At 40.9% G+C, this 16,883-nt stretch overlaps 1 protein-coding gene across 2 annotated transcripts in view; it reads right to left on the minus strand.

Annotated features, from left to right (window-relative positions):
• Window positions 1-16,880, minus strand: part of LMBRD2 (LMBR1 domain containing 2) — a 33,005-nt gene extending 16,125 nt beyond the window's left edge. The window contains exons 1-7 of one of the 2 annotated variants that reach the window (XM_080372143.1): window positions 16,713-16,879; window positions 16,331-16,419; window positions 6,241-6,470; window positions 5,719-5,798; window positions 3,735-3,830; window positions 2,861-3,028; window positions 1,790-2,000 (exon numbers count right to left, since the gene is read on the minus strand). In XM_080372143.1, the coding sequence (XP_080228269.1) occupies window positions 1,790-2,000; window positions 2,861-3,028; window positions 3,735-3,830; window positions 5,719-5,798; window positions 6,241-6,414 (729 nt within the window). In that variant the 5' untranslated portion in view covers window positions 6,415-6,470; window positions 16,331-16,419; window positions 16,713-16,879. Of the gene's footprint in view, window positions 1-1,789; window positions 2,001-2,860; window positions 3,029-3,734; window positions 3,831-5,718; window positions 5,799-6,240; window positions 6,471-16,330; window positions 16,420-16,712 lie in introns of both variants that reach the window. The other variant, XM_080372144.1, reaches the window with a different exon arrangement.
• Window positions 16,881-16,883: the final 3 nt, after the last annotated feature.

Below are 16,883 nucleotides of genomic sequence, written 5' to 3' on the forward strand. Positions count from 1 at the left end.
TCACTGAAAAGGTCGTCACCATTGGAACAGGCTGCCCAGGGAGGTGGTAGAATCACCACCCCTGAAAGTGTTTAAAAAACATGTAGCTTTTGTGGTTAGGGTCATGGTTCAGTGGTGGACTTGACAGTCCTGGGTTAAGGGTTGGACTTGATCTTAAAGGTCTTTTCCAACCTAAATGATTCTATGTTTCTATGACTGATACACTATCATAGATGCCTGTGCACTTTTTAGGAAAGCCAGGCTAGCAAGGAGAGGTGGTGGTGGTGTCTTTATGTGAGGGAGCAACTGGAACGTATCAAGCTCTCCCTAGGGGTAGATGCAGAACAACTCGAGAGCCTACATTAAGGAGCAGGCCAACACAGGTGATGCTGTTCTGTGTGTTTGCTACAGGCCACCCAATCAGGAAGAGGAAGTCGGTGAGGCCTTCTACAGACAACTGGAGCCTCATGGTCACAGGCCCTGGTTCTCATGGGGGACTTCAACCTCCCTGGTATCCACTGGAAAGACAAAGCAGCTAGGCTTATGTGGTCCAGGAAGTTCCTCCAGAGCACTGATTATAACTTTTTGACACAGGTGGTGGAGAAGCCAATGAGGCGAGGTGTGCTTCTGCACCTTGTGCTAACACACACAGAAGGACTGGTTGGGGATGTGAAGGCTGGGGTCAGCCTCAGCTGCAGTGATGGTGGAGTTCAGTATCCTGAATGGAAGAAGGTTGTTGTCTACCTTGACCCCAGCAAAGCTTCTGACTCCTCCCATGATACCCTCATATAAGCTCCAGAAGTGTGGGTTAGATGAGCAGACAACCTGCTCTAGGTGAAACTGTTTTAGCAGGGGGTTGGACTGCGTCCTGTCACTGGACATCAGGGAGAAGAGATCAGCACCTGATTCTCCAGGCATCTGGAAAATGCTCTTAATAATTTCCTTTAAAATTTGGTCAGCCCCGATATGGTCAGGCAGTTGGACTAGATCATTGTAGTTCTCTTCCAGCTGAAACATTCTATTCTATTACAGTGACCGAAGTTTTTGTTGCTCATTTTCCAATAAGTTCTGCAGTTATGTCCCACTCAGATGTTTCTAGCAATTTCTTCAAAATGGTATTACTGAAGAATGAAAGTTCTACTCTTATGTTGACATATCACAGAAGTCCCACCCTACCCTACAACTCTTCAGAAGAAATATTATTTCGAAGCCATAGTATCAGAGCAGTAGAATACTGAATAGCTATTCAACACGTTGCATTTCATTCTGTTCTTGAACTACAGTAGAGCCTACTGCTTACTTACAAATAACAATAAACAGTCTCAAAATAAACTCTTCGGAAAAAACCAATGATCTATATATTCTGTTCTCAAAAGGCATACAGCATGGTCCCACAAAACCAACCTGAAAACTCTTGTCAAGATTCCAGAAATATACTGGCAGCAGAGCAAAAAACAAGCATACACAAGTTGCATGAACACTAGTAAAACATCTGTACAATGTATTTTCAAGTTCACTCTGGAATGTTATTCATTAATGACCAATATTACTATGAAAGGGTCAATAAAATAATAAAATCAACAAATTATGGCTATCAAATTACCAAGTTCTTCACATCAGGGACTGTATCTCTTTTGATTTTTACACAGGATCAAGTATCATCAAGGAGCACACTATAGTGATTTTCTTAATTTACTGGTATTTCACGTAAGTTCTTTATGTTTTCTTGCCACAAGTGCCCAATACCAGAAAATTCCGAGATGATTAACAGAAGCCTTCACTTATTTCACAGTGGAAGCTAGTTACTTACCTCCATAATGTCCTCTAAATTCTCTTCTGCGTCTGCTTTTTCAGTCATCAGTTTGGCAGCTTTGAAATAGGTCTTCATGAGTAGATAACCCCTCTTGGCGCCATTCCAGTGAGAACGGGGTATTTCCACCAAACCATAACCCAAAAGCAACACAAGAAGAAAGAGACCCCATGTGTTTGCAGCAGCTATCCCAATGGTCTGAAGTTGGTTCCTAAGGGGAGGGGGGGGGGGGGGGGGGGGAGGTAGGAAAACAAGAAAAAAGAAAAAACAAACAGCATACTCCTACCCCACCTGCAAGAAAGTGACCTTGAAGTATCTATGCTCCAATATGGCTTTCAAGTTCACAGCAACAGACTTAGTATAATCTGTAATTCTCACCTAGGGCCAGTCTGTTACTTGCCCATACCTAAAGTTGCCATGATTTTTCTTTATCTGTTTTTGCCCCTTCTGGAAGGAAGGCAAAAAAAAAAAAAAGTTTGTTCTCGAAGGAGTATGTTCCTTTAGGAAACAACATGCACTTAGCAATCTTACCGGAAGCGTGGTCATAACACCATAATGACAGTCACTGTAAGAAACAGCCTGAGAACCCAGGATTTATATTCAGAAGTGGAAGTCAAAATCAACTAGGCATTACATGAGTGTGGAAGACCATTAGCAATGTTATAAATACCAATTATTTTAACCCACCTTATTGCCTTTGAATAGAACCTACAGTAGACAGAAGCACTACACCATAAATGCTCACAGAGACATTCTGGAAAATGTTGTTCTGAAAACACTGAGAAAGTTTCTGCATGAATTGCAAATGCATTTGTAGAGAATAAAAAAAAAACCCACTGCAAATATAAGAAGATTCTTCTGCCATACATATACAAATTTGTCTATTAGTTTTCTGATTTTTATTGCGTAGTCAAAAAATACCTTTCCATGAAAGTCAGCAAAACTTTCCAAATATCTAGTAAAAAACAGACCAACTAAAATTGTTTTTTTAAAAAGACCCATTTCATCTGCAAAAAAGACACGTGACAATTTCTTAAGAACTCATGTAAGTGCTTCCAATATTATTCTTACCATTGTAAATTGAAGTTTGGGTTTACAGCCACATATATCAAAAATGCTCCAAAAATCAGCAAGTAAGTGCCATAATAGATTGCATTCTCAATCAACGCAGTTTTAATCTTTCCAGTAATGGAGAATCCTCCTGATCTAGCATATGACTGCATGAAAGGTAAGAGAATCCTAGGAGGAAAGCAAAGAAAACCAAACCACATCAGCCAACAAACAAAGTAAGAGAGATTGAGACAAGAGTGTTTAAGCTAAAGACCCCTAAGCTTCTAATAAATTAGCTAGTTATATGTTTTTATTCTAGATGTGCTGGTCTGATGCCAAACCTTAAACAAGCTGCAGATAAAAACATTACAGTTAGCTTTACTATGAAAAATCTGTGTTAACTGGGAAGTCACTACCAACCCTGATATTCCTGACTGAGCTACAAAAATAATTATTTGATGATAGGTTGATCAGAAGCCACACATCAATCTAACCCAAAAGCACAGACCATCTGTTTGCTGTAGCTGTATCTATAGCTTTATATAGTATACCAAATAAAATCAAATAATTTACAATATTGCTCAAAAATCACCCAACTTATTCATGTAATTATTTTGGTGCTCAGTTGCCTAAACCCCATTTTTTCAGGCAATCTATCGTAAACTGCTCAGTTTCAACTATAAAAATGAACCAAGAGTAAATGGCTACCACCTAAAAAGGAGAAAAAAAAAGTATAGTCAATTTAGTACAGTAATTATTAGAGAAATTTTACTGCTAGCAAATAATATATGATTAGGTAGCTCTGTGACATAGTGATATATATTCTTAAAGAGTATGCTGTGAGTGTTGAGATGTTGCACTTAGATAGTCTGTCATATTCTTTTGCCTTACTTACCACGTTAAAAACTGTGACGTCCAATATACAACACGCCAGAAAATTGGCATAATTCCATTAGGAATATAGCTCCATGGTTTCAAACATTTTTGCTTGCTGTAACAGTGTAAAGAAGCTTACTGTTAATTGTAGGGCCAAGATAAAACACATTTTCTATAAATTCCCTTATCTAGGAAGTTATTTGAAAATAGAAGTAATACACTACTGTTTGAGTACAGAGTCAACCATCAGTCATCTCAGAAGAAAATAAAATTAATCACCACTTAAAAATATTTATTGCTCTCCTCACTGCAAATAACATAACTAGACAGGACAGCTTTCTTGGAGAAAACAATAGTAGCTCAAAGTCTACAGAGAAATAAGCAATTAACAATTGAACATTACATTTTTTTCTTTTTAGGCAGGAAGTACTTCATGCAAAGAAAAAACATTTCTGTAGACAGAAGACTACTCAACTTTAGTTAGTACAGCAGGGTTTTAAAAAATATCTAGGGACTCCATCATCTAGCTCTACTACTTAAGAGGACTTAGCAGTGAAAAATATGCGTTAACTGTTTCTTCTGTCACCCAGCCAGATATAGTCAGGCTTACATATACTTTGACTTGTTGAACCAATACTTTTCTGACAGGTAGTTTGCTTCAGAAGACCAGAAAAGCCATGAGAGCTTTTTCAGTAAAGAAAGAGCAAAAGACAAAGTGCCCATCCACATTAAGATACTTCCTGGTTTTTTTCATCATACCTGTCTGGATAAGGAAGTGGTGGTGAATCAAGGGGCAATATAATCAATTTAATGGGATTATCTATTGAGAAAAAAATCAGCATTTTCCAGGGTGAAACCAGTTAAGCCTAAACTGTGAATTTTTATGTAAACAGCCTAAATTTCTTCAAAGTTATCATATTACCATAGAATGACAGGTAGTGTGACTACAGGTTTCAAATAAAGTTTTACGATCTGAGTGGCACCAACACCACATCTGCTCAAATCTTACTTAACTGATACTTCTGTTTTATATATTCAAGTCATATACTACAGTATAACATCCATCAGCATGTTCTGAAACTATACAGCAATTAAAAGGCTACTGAATAGTTTTCAAATTTTGTGTTTACCTATCTACATTTAATTTATGTGCACTGGGTGCTCTTAAATAAAGGGTACAACGTTGTGTCATGAAGTCTGGCATTTTACTGTTCTTCCATGGATATACAATATCCAGATAGTCTCTGCTTCAGGGCAATAAAACCGGCAGTACTTTGCATGGATGTTATCAACTGACATCTTAAAATGCTCTAATCACCCTACAGATAACTACACTGCACACATCTACAAGATGTGGAAATAGCCAGTGGAGGCTAAAGTATAAGCAGCCATGGAAAGAGGCCACAATTAGCCTACATTGACCATGCTACAGGGAGTATTTTCTTCCTGCAAGAAGACTGAGCTGGCTATCATTACTCTGATAGACTACAGTAAATTTCAGATAACTTCAATTACTATATATATGCAATTATAATAAGTAGATAGATCTGCTGCTTACATGTAAGATAAGCCTACTCATTTCATTCAAAAGCTATAAAATTAGGTTTTCAGACCTACAGCCTTTAAGATTGTGGAGGAAAGATAAACATTATCTATGCAAAGAGGTCTTGGTAAAACAGCATTGCTTGAAAAGCTTAGTTCTATTACTTTAACAATAAAAGAAAAGAAATCTAGCATGAAATACAAAAAAAATAAAAAATTAAAAAAGGAATATTTAGGTAATCTGTTAGAACCGCTGTATAATTACTATCAATAGATTCAGACGCACTTTTCTTCACCTCTTCCTTCACCTTCCTGTATACACAACCTTCAAGTGTTGTATCACACAGAAAACACTTGTTTATTAGCCTTAAAAACACAGTACACTCCTAGCATTTTAAAAAAAGAAAATCATAAAATACCTCTTTAAAAACAATCTAATGAAGAAAACTTATAGCTCATACCTTGGAGCAAGAGTAACATAAGAGCCATTAGTTTCTGCAGGGCTGGAGTTAACAGCAAGTTTGCACCGATTATAAATAGTCTAAAAGACAATTAATTTTGTATCAGTGACTAAAAAAATGTATAGCATTTATTTAAAAATAAGTCATTCCCCATTTTTAAAGACATTTCCTGTACTCTAGGTTTACATTTTAGAGCATTTATCCTACTCACCCCTCAAAACAACATGCAATCTATAGTACAAGTAAAAAACAAAGTGGTTTTATGTTTCCCAAATAAATTTTAAAAACTGTTAAGTTTTAGAACATTTGAAATAGACTTGTTATCTGATCTGATCAACAAAATCAAAATTAATTGTAAACACTGACACCATCATGCAAAAAGTTAACAAGTGTTTAGTTTTGTAAGATACTGCCTGGAAAATGTATTTGCTGTTTAAAATACTGTCTTTTTGAAATTATGATTTTAAAAAAATACCATACACAGTTTATGCAACTAAACAGAAAATCTCACAAGTTTCTTACCGTACTGACGTCCAGAGGCAGTATAAATACAATAAGAAAGCAAAGATACCAAGCCAGTAACGTTGCTATGATCACCAGCCTATGCTGTTTCTTGAAGTCTCCATACCGATGAAGTAGGAATAAGGCTAGAAAAAAGACAAATACTATCTCAAGGCCCAACGCTGCACCACTCATTATTGAATGTTCACTCCAGCTACACAGCGCAGCTCACGTAGGAAAGCAGATCGTAACTGTAAGACAAAAAGACATTGATTACATTAAAATTTCTGGAAGATAATTACACAGAAAAGAGTAGTTTAACAGACATTTTAAATATACTAATAGACTTATTTCACATGACAAGAACTCTGATCAGATGAAGAACAAGACTTCTAGCAAGGTGCTTTAAAGTCCTCTGCAGACATATCTATAATTCTATTTTTTTTTATTTCTAGCAGCATATTAGAACAACTCCGCTTCATCTTCTTGATACACAATATAGATCCAGAAGTCAAATCTCTGTGCTTGAAAAGTTAGGCTTATAGTCTTATTAAGTCCAGAATCAATTTCAAAACAAAATCTATTTTGCTCTTTTTTTTTTCTTTTAGAAGAAATCAACTAATTTGGAAAACGGGTTAAGTGTTTAAAGTACATGTTTCTAGAAAGCTAATGAACAACATTTTTTAATGGACCATTCCTCAATATGCATTTAAATACTATACTAATTTAACAGAGCACAAAAATACAGAGAAATCATAGAACAGTTTGGGTTGGAAGGGACCCTAAAGATCATCTAGTTTCAACCCCCTGCCACAGGCAGGGACACCTTCCATCAGACCAGGTTGCTCAAAGCCCCATCCAACCTAGTCCTGAACACTTCCAGGGAACGGGCATCCACAACTTTGGGGCTGCCCTGACGTAGGTGCAGGACCTTGCACTTGGCCTTGTTGAACCTCATGAGGTTCACTCAGGCCCACCTCTCAAGCATGTCAAGGTCCCTCTGCATGGCATCCCTTCCCTCCAGTGTCAACCGCACCACACAGCTTGGTGTCATCAGCAAACTTGCTGACCCACTGCCACTGTTAATGTCACCAACAAAGACACTGAACAGCACTGGTCCCAGTACAGACTTCTGGGGAATTCTGCTCATCACTGATTTCCACTTGGACACTGAGCCATTAACCACAACTCTGAGTGTAACCATCCAGCCAATTCTTTACCCACCAAGTGCTCCACCCATCAAATCCATGTCTCTCCAGGTCAGAGGCAAGGTAGTCACATGGGGCAGTGTCAAAAGCTTTGCACAATTCCAGGATGCCACCTGACAATGCTGTTGTCACAGAAGTTCACCCAATTCCAAATGACCTGCCCTTAGTAAAGACATGTTGGCTGTCACCGATCACCTTCTTATCTTCCATGTGTCTTAACAAATTTTGCAGGAGGATCTGCTTCATGATCCTGCCAGGCACCAAGGTGAGACAGACTAGCTTGTAGCTTCCCTTTTTAAATATGGTAGATATGTTTCCCCTTTTCCAGTCCATGAGAACTTCACCAGACTGCTGCTTCCTCTCAAATACAGATAGTGGCTTAGCCACTTCATCTGCCAGTTCCCTCAAGACCATCAAGATGCATCAGATGCATCTCAACAGGTCCCATGGACATGTGCACCTTCACATTCCTTAGATGGTTTTGAACCTGATCTTCTCCTATAGCTGGCAGCTCTTCATCCTCCCAGTCCCTGCCTTTGCCTTCTGCAACTTGGGTGGTGTGGCTGGAGCACTTGCTAGTGAAGACTGAGGCGAAGAAGTCATGAAGTACCTCAGCCTTCTCCACATCCCAGGTAACTGGGTAACCGGTTTCCTTCTGGAGAGGACCCACATTTTCCCTAGTCTTCCTTTCATCACTGATGTACCTATAGAAGTTTTTCTCGTTGCCCTTGATGTCCCTGGCCAGGTCCCATTCTATCAGTGCTTTAGCTTTCCTAACCTGATCCCTGGCTGTGCGGACAGTTTCTCTGTATACTTCCCAGGCTACCTGTAGACTTCCTTTTTGTCTTTTATTTAGTCCATGGAGCTCCTTGCTCAACCATGCAGGCCTCCTAGTGTTTTTGCCCAACCTCATCTTTGTTGGGACGCTTTACTCCTGACCTTGGAGGAGGTGATCCTTGAATATTAACCAGTTTTCTTGGATGCCTCTTCCTCCATGGCTGTATCCCATGGTTACTCTACCAAGCAGATCTCTGATGAGGACAAAGTCAGCTCTCCTGAAGTCCAAGGTAGTGATCCTGCTGTACACCCTCCTTGCTGTCCTAAGGATCTTCGAATCCAACATTTCATGGTCACTGCAGCCACGGCTGCCCTCAAGCTTCACATTCCCCACCAGCCACTTCATGGTGGTGAGAACAAGGTCAGGCATAATACCTCTCCTTGTTGGCTCCTCTGTCACTGGGATTAGGAAGTTGTTGTCAGTGTATTTCCCAAACCTCCCGGATTGCCTATGCCCTGTTGTGTTGTTCCTCCAAGATATACCAGGATGGCTGAAGTCCCCCATGAGGGCCAGGGCTTGTGAACATGCAGCTGGTCCTGTATCTGCCTATAAAGGGCCTTACATGTAAACCTACTTGCATGTGCCTCTTTTAGGTTTGAAATTTCATGTGGTAGGAGGTAACATGCTAGATAATTCATCTTCCTGCTCCTCTCCTGTTTTTCAGAGAAGCAAAGGTCTCACCCATTCATTAATAGTCTTGCCATGATATGTTTTTGCTTTGCTCATCTTTCTGGGTTTAGTTACTCAGCGTTATAGTCAGGACTGCCACAAGTGCCTAAAAAGTTCATACATCTTCATACTAGCATGCTATTATGCAGAGGGCCAGTGAGCTGCGTGGCTACTACAGAAAATTTCACTGACTTGTTAAATTTTCACTTAAACTGCTCCTGACCTTTTCAATAAGCAACATTTTACCACAGGTACTTCACATGTTAAACAAAAAAGTTTATTACTCTGGTCAGACTGACATGCTGCTTCATCAAGATTACCATTTATTGCTGGTTTGATTTAACTGAAATAGTTTTTGCTCTGGCTTCCCTAGTGTCGGATTTTCAGTGATTTCATCTTTCATTGGAACTTTAGAATGCTACCACTAAATTTTTCCTCAATTTATGTTTAAATCCCTTCAGAATTTGTTGAACTACTACTTTTATGAATTTCTCAGTATACTGTTTAAGCAGATCTGTTATGGATGAGGGAACTAGAGCAGTGAAAACTGTCATATTTCCGCTAAAAAATTCCAAAGTTTGTGATGGCAGTACTTCCTTGAGAACACACAGAACAATCATTCTCTGATTTCTTCCTGAAGTTTTTCTTTCTCCCCAATTTGCTACTTTCACATTTAATTCCCAAATAGTAGAGCAGTCTGTTTACTCCGTATCAGCTGTTATACACAGAGTATCCCATATTAAAAAAAACAGATTGAGCTACCTTCCTGATTTTTTCTCAGATGCACACTCACTTTTTATCTTCTCCCTTTCATCTAACATTTTAATCAAATTATTAGCATTTCTGTTATGTCAAAGCACACACCCCCCCCCCCCCTTACGTTCTGTTTGTACTACATTTTGGCTAGATCATTTGTAAATCATGAATCAAAGATATTTAATCTACTCCCTAACCACTTATTCCAAGCATGTCCTTGATATTCTGCTCTACCACTCTCTTTTCCTTAGAAAACAGTCTTCTGTATTTATTGTACAGGAGCAAACTCCACCTCAAAAAATTACTGAAAAATAAATACTATATACCAAGGTCATTAAGTCAGTGCTATCTGACATATGTAGCTTTGGGTGCCCATTATAGCCACACCTTATACTACGTAAACAAAAAAATTATGCACTGTATTCTCCATTACTAACACCTACACAATTTTTTACTACAGTCACACCTAAAAAGCTGCTCTCAGAACAGAAGGTGTAAAGCTTTTGTGCAAGATGCTGCACTTAGTTACTACGATGAGCAAAGTTCCAAAAAGATTATAAAAAAGTACTGAATATGATAAAATAGAGAGGGAATTGAGACCTACAGCTAAACTCATTTTCCAAGACACAAGCTGCTTTGCCTTATCAAAGCGAACTGCTACAGCGGCCTCACCTACAATAGGTTGCACAGAATCACACGCAGGCGTGTTTTGAATGACTCCGGAGAGGGAGACTGGACAGCCTCTCTGGGCAGCCTGTTCCAGGGCTCTTGTCACCCTCCAAGTAGAGAATATTCTCCCCAGCTTCAGATGGAACCTCCTGTGCTGCCATTTGTGCCCGTTGCCCATGTCCTGTGTCACTGGGCACTACTGAAAAGAGACTGGCAGTTGAAGCCGTTGGCCGCCTGGTTCTGCTCTTGGGAGGCTGCTAAGGAGCATGCATTGCTGCTCTGGTTGGCCTGGCTTATTCCCCAGCTGGGTGTGACGGCGTGAGCACTGCCACTTTGGACCCATGCCCACCAGTCCTTCAGCTTAAAGCCAGCCCCACCAAGCTGGCCAGCCTACTGCCACAGATTCCCTTGCTTCTTCTAGACAGGTGGATCCCGTTCCTCTCTAACGGGCTGTAGTCAAGGAATGTCCCATTGTCACAGAAGCCCAAACCCTCACGACAGCACCAGCCCTGAAGCCAGAAGTTGATTTGCATTACAGGTCCATTTTCGGCTGCACCTTTTCCTCTTACTGCTAAAACAGAAGAAAGAATAACCTTGGCACCAAAGCTTCTCACCCAGTGCAGTTTGTCCGTGCGGACCTTGCTTGTGCGTGTCTGCAGCTGCTAAAGCTTCTGGTCTGTTTCTGGATGTGACACAGGAGGGTGGAGGCTGCGGTGGAATCCTGCTGTTGCGGGTCACTAGGGCCCAAGGTGCCTCGTGCTCTGTGGTGTCTGCTACAGGAGCACGGTTCTGACCATGGTTTTTATTTTAATGTTGAAATACAAAATGAAAGGCCTAATTTTCGCCAGACTGCAACTGATAACAAGTAAGAGTTGTTTTGAAATAACGTGCACGCATCTTCAAAATTACAGTTCAAAACTTCTAGACAGAAGGTCTTAAAAACTAGCTGTCCGCAGAGGTGGCTTAAATGGGAAAAAAGTCCACCGGGTGAGAAATGCAGTGCCTGAGAGGAGCTCTTCCCGTGAGCTAAGTCCTGCTTAACAGGGCAGGGACGCGTGCTCCCAGAATCAAACCTTAAAATACATTACTGCAGGCTGTAAAGCCCTGCCTTCCTGTGGGGCTGGCCAGCGTTTGCCTATGAACCTGGTGGTTAGCTCAAAGAAAGGTGAGCTCCTTACCTATTGTTCTGTTTCTTCACTTTATTTAGACAGGCTTCTTGCTATTAGCACATGGCTCCCTAGCATCAGCTGCCTGAAATTCCAGAACCCATCGAGAATGTTCTCTCTTGAGATCAGTGAACTTGAGATTCACAACCCATAAAGAATGTTCTCCTGAGATCAGTGAACTACTTCAGAAGAGTTCCCTTGTACTGCACAACCTTCAGCTGCTTAGAAGATGCTCCTATGAACCAATGACAAAAAGTAACAGAATTCCTCACTCTGAAAGGAAGAGTGTCTGTTGACACGCTCTTGTTTCTGGAGAGCAAGGCAGCTACAGACTAATACAAACAGGATCAAAGATGAAACAGTGGCACTGGAAGTGCAATTTAACCAGTGAAAAGGAAGGACATGCTCTTGTGTAGGCTTAGGATTTTTGTGCTTTGTTGCAGATATAGACAAAATCAGACAGTTTGTAATTTTTTGAATGGAAGTGTTTGGTTACCCCCATGTAGGAAATTCATTCCAAAATTCTGACACAAACTCCTCTAGAGTCCAAACCCTGCTAATAACTCTTGACAAGCACCATAAATGGCTCAGTTCACACCTAATTCCCTTGGAGACTCCCCACTATCAACAGTATTAAATTACCTTGCCAGGCTGAAGACTAAGCACACTCATGACTATCTACATTACAAATGAACTAACTATCCTGTCTGTTGCAGAAATACTCAAGTTACTAAATGCAGCAGCAGGGAATGAAAAAAAAGACATTTTCTTGGAGCTTTTATATAGCACCAAATTTAACAACAAAGACAGTCCAGTAACATCTCCTTAAAGAAAAGTTTAAAAAAAAAAAAAAGTGTATCTGTGAGGAAAAGGCCTTGGTCTCAGTAACATGGAGTCCAGTACCCCTTTAATCAGAAATCCCAGATCAGACTGTACCAGTTTTAGTCTTTTAAAGCTCTGCAGGGAAACATTTTACCAGCAGATTTTTCATTTTGCAGACTAATGTAATTGGTGCTTCATTTCTTTCCAGTCAGTCTAATATAACACTTTCTGCAGATTTCTCATTGTTGCCCATGACTGTCTCCCCAGCTTACCCAATTCCTTCTACAGTGTGCTGGAACCTACGCAGTATCCCAGCCAATGCCTGAGAAGGCCTGTACTGAGGGTGAACGTTGCTTCACATGGCTTACTGAAATGGATAAATAGAAGTATAACCTGTGTGATGTCCCCTTCATGTAGTCAGCTTATTAGGCTTTCCAAATTATTTCCCTCTAAGAAACGTAACACTGTTCTCGATCCCATGTTTGTGTAGCTGGGTGTTCCTGCTTAAGCGCAGGCACAAAACTCTATGCATTTGTACCCTTTCCCCTCCCACAGGCTTCTGAATCTTCAGGGCATTTTGATTTCCACTACCACACACAAAATGGTCTACAATCCCTTTTAGCTTTACGCCTCTAAGTTTTAATAATCACATTATTTCATGATGGAAACTCTTTGTGACAATCATGAAAAGTAGTTGACAAGGAACTGGCCTCCTTAATCACAACAGTAGCTATTCCCAACTGTTCTTCCCAAGGAAAAGCATACTGAGAAACAGAATCAGAAGTCCTATTAAAGACCAAATATAAGACATCAACTGATCCTCTCGTATACAGTAGACCTACCACTGAAATTAGTTAATTACTTCAAAAATTTGTCCTTGACAAATTGATGCTGTCTTTTACTCAGCTATTATATTCTAGATGCTTACAAACAGCTTTTGTTCCAGATTTTTTTCAGGAAATCAAAAGGAAGCAGACTAGTCTGCCAATCTGTAGTTCTCCGTGTCCTTCAAAAATTAGTAATAAGTGCAGAAGAATGGCTGCAGAAGCGTGGCCTTAGAATCTCTGAAGATCTGCACAATCCAGGCCTGGTATTAGAATAGGCCTGTAATCAGAACTGTGCTGAAGTTGCTGTGCGGAAGTTAACAAGAAGGTAGCCTTGAGCTATTCTTGAATCCTGAGACCAAGTAATTATGTTGTGCCAACAGGCCGTGGCTGTAACAAGCTACAGCTGCTGGGAAAGCAGGTGCAGGGCCAAGAAAGATGGGGACCCGTATGGGAAAATAGGGAGTAACAAACTACAAGGCTGCAGCACAGCAACACAATTAGCTATGTGGATAGAATGCTTATTTTAGTCATGATAATTAGGGGTGTGAGAACCGTGCACGTTTAGAGACTACTAACCAATTTTATTTCTGCTTTACAAATATGCATGTGTATCGGTTCTATATAAGTAGTGTTAGAAACTAATAAAGGTGAGCAAGATGCATATCTCATATTGAGCATCTTCTTGACTCCGGCGAACCCTTCTTCCAACCAATAAGTACAGCCACCAGGCTTCTGGCTTTCACATCTTTGGTACTTCAACCATTTCTAGAATACTGCGGTCTTTTTTTGTTGTTCCTGAAGTTGTCACAGGTAAAGATCATCGAACAGATTTGGAAAAGTTACATTTCTAGAAATGCGGGATATTTCAGTTAAAACACTTGAAGAACCAACCAGCTAGAGATTTCCTTGTCTTACTTTGTATTTTAAATGCCATAATTACCTCTGAAAAAAACTGTCACCAAGAAAGTTACAAAACTATGAAAGAGGTATCAAAGATAGCAATGGACAAAACTGAGCGAGAGCCACAGCATACCGAAAGAAACATCTGTGTGACAGCATCTCCCTCAAGCTGAATTCACGACTCAGTGGCAAGTATAAACTGAAAGCTGCCATCTCCAGCCAAATACCAACAGACAGTTCAGTGTTGCCCTTTTGCCTTTCTGCCAGGGAATAATGTGCGAGCTCCTACTGAGCTTCTTCCAGCATGTTTCACTTGGCAAAACCAGAAATAGTATGCCACAACACCTGTAATAGGTTTCTGAAGCCTGCCCTGCTCTGCAAAGCTATGCTGCTAAGAATCCTAAAGTAACACTTCAGACATAAGCAGACCTTTTGGACTGACAGACAGAACTGCCCCACACTAAGAGCCCTTGACACTTCCATCTTTAAACAACCAAATGGGCTAACTTCACATTTTAGAAATCTCAGAGAACAAGAGGTCAAGCAACAACAAAAATAATCCCTTCAGCCATTTTCATATCCAAGTCTGCTTAGCGTGTTGCTGGGATTTCTTTTTTGTTTGGTTTCAGGTTTTGAAGGGGTGGGGGTGGAGGAGTTTTTTACATCCTTATTAAACATTGACCTTTACAGCTCAGGGAAACAGTATTTATAAGCAGACAACTGACAGATGAAAAGCTGCTTAATCTCAGCACAGGGAGCAAACTATCTAAAGAAGGAAAATAACCACGAACTGCCTGAGAAAACCAACCAGAGAAGTCACTTGATTGCACTATTTGGGAGATTAATCAAATCAAACCTCTGAGATTAATCAAAACAACATGATTTGCATTGCTTTGTTCTTCTAAGAAACACTAGCCTATGTACTGATTAATACTTTATTAGTACCTGTAATCTCAACTATCTTGCAACAAAGAAAAGATTTTAAATTGACTGAATATTTAATTGATCATATATCAATATTTAGGGAATCAAGGTTTGTATCTGCTAATGACAAGAAAAAAAAAAAATGCTGTGCCAAATCCGTTCAAAACAGCAATATCCTCTGATTTGGTGGGAGACTAGGTTCTCCACAGAAGCACAAAATTAAAGACCAAGGAACATAGATATTTTTGCATTCAAAAGCAAGCAGAGACCATCAATACAAAGCCACTGGAAGTTTATCTGCTTTACATCATGCTGCCTTGTCCTCTAATACAGGATATTAAGTACCACTGAAGCTGATGCTTTCATAGGGTTTACAGGAGTAGTCTGGAAATAACACATCAAAAAAAACTACCTGCTTGGAGGAATTAAAATAGAATCAGATACAAAAGCTGTAGAGTTGCAAAAAGAACCTAAAAAAAGAACAGAAATTGCTTCCTGGGCTGCCAGACTAATGCAATCACATAAAACAGGTGGCAGTAAGGCAGTCACTCACATGATCACAACCCTAACACTGCAATAAGGCAAACTTAAGACTATTTGTTAATTCAGAGCTTTTAAAAAAAATAAATCGATTTTATCCCTTTCAGCAAAGTCTTCTTTCAATTTCCCACACATTAATAAAGGAAAGCAAAGATTGACAAAGAAAAAAGTGGCTGCAGAACAGGTTAAATATAATCACTTTACTTCTTCAAACTAAAAAAACACTTCTCTTTCATTAGATTATCCACTTCAAAAACCTTTAAACAACTGTTCCATGAGTTTAGTTAAAACTGGAAACAGTTATCAGAAATTCTTTTTTAAGATTATATGAATGCTAATTTGAGTCACATCATTGTCTACACCTGACTAAATAGCTGTGTGCAATTCGCCATGCGTTCCATTACTAACTTCAATTTTATAGGCACATCTCTCCATCGTTATGCAGTAAACAAAGGACAGCATTTACAAGCAAGCACCTGACTAAGAGCAGAGTAATAGGTGTGTTCAGCGCTAGTTTTCCAGCCTCACCGATTTCAAAACAAGCAGTTTGAAAAAAAACCGTGAAGAGCTGCACTACCAAAAGATAGCCTCACATACACGGTGGAGTCTAAACCAGCACGGTCAGGGACAGGACCAGAATATAAAATCAAATTTTAGGCCTTCACAGCGAAGGTGTTTCTGAAACACGGGAAAAACCTTTCACGGTAAAACGTCACTGTCAGCCGAATTCTGGCCTTCCAAACCAGACGCTGCCGCCGCACATTAACGCCCATAAAGGTGGTAGCTGCATACCGGCTGGCCTGTAAGGCGCACAGAATCCAAGTCTGCAGGCACCGAGCAGACACCAACACGCGTCCCTGTAACCTACGTGCCTGGGGTCCCTGAAAAAAGGGAAAAATGAGGGCCCCGGAGCGGAAAAAGGACGCGTCGACACCGCACGTCCCCCTCGCCCCCCGATAGCCCGACGGTCGCTGCACCCGCTTCCCACCCGAAGGGCGCCCGGGACATGCCCAGGGCCCTCCCGCTCCCGACGCGGTCACCCACCGCCCCGGCAGCGCCACCCCACCCCACCCCGCCGTGACTCGGCGCTGCGGCACTCCCGCGGCCCCGGCGATCCGGCCTCGCCCCCCCCCCGCCCGCTGCCACCCTGGGCCGGGCCGCGCCGCTCCCTCACCACAACCAGAGCCCTCTGCTCAGCAGGCAGAGCCAGTCCCTCACGGCGCGCCGCCACCCTCCATCCCGGCCGCCGCCAGCCTCTGCTCGAGGGCTCGGATAGCCGCACCGACAGCCGCGGCCGCTTCCTTCCGCATCAGACCGAGAGGGGCCGCTGACATTTGCCCCTCGC

This window comes from Falco punctatus, assembly GCF_963210335.1.
Source record: "Falco punctatus genome assembly, chromosome: Z".
Taxonomy (NCBI): Eukaryota; Metazoa; Chordata; class Aves; order Falconiformes; family Falconidae; genus Falco; species Falco punctatus.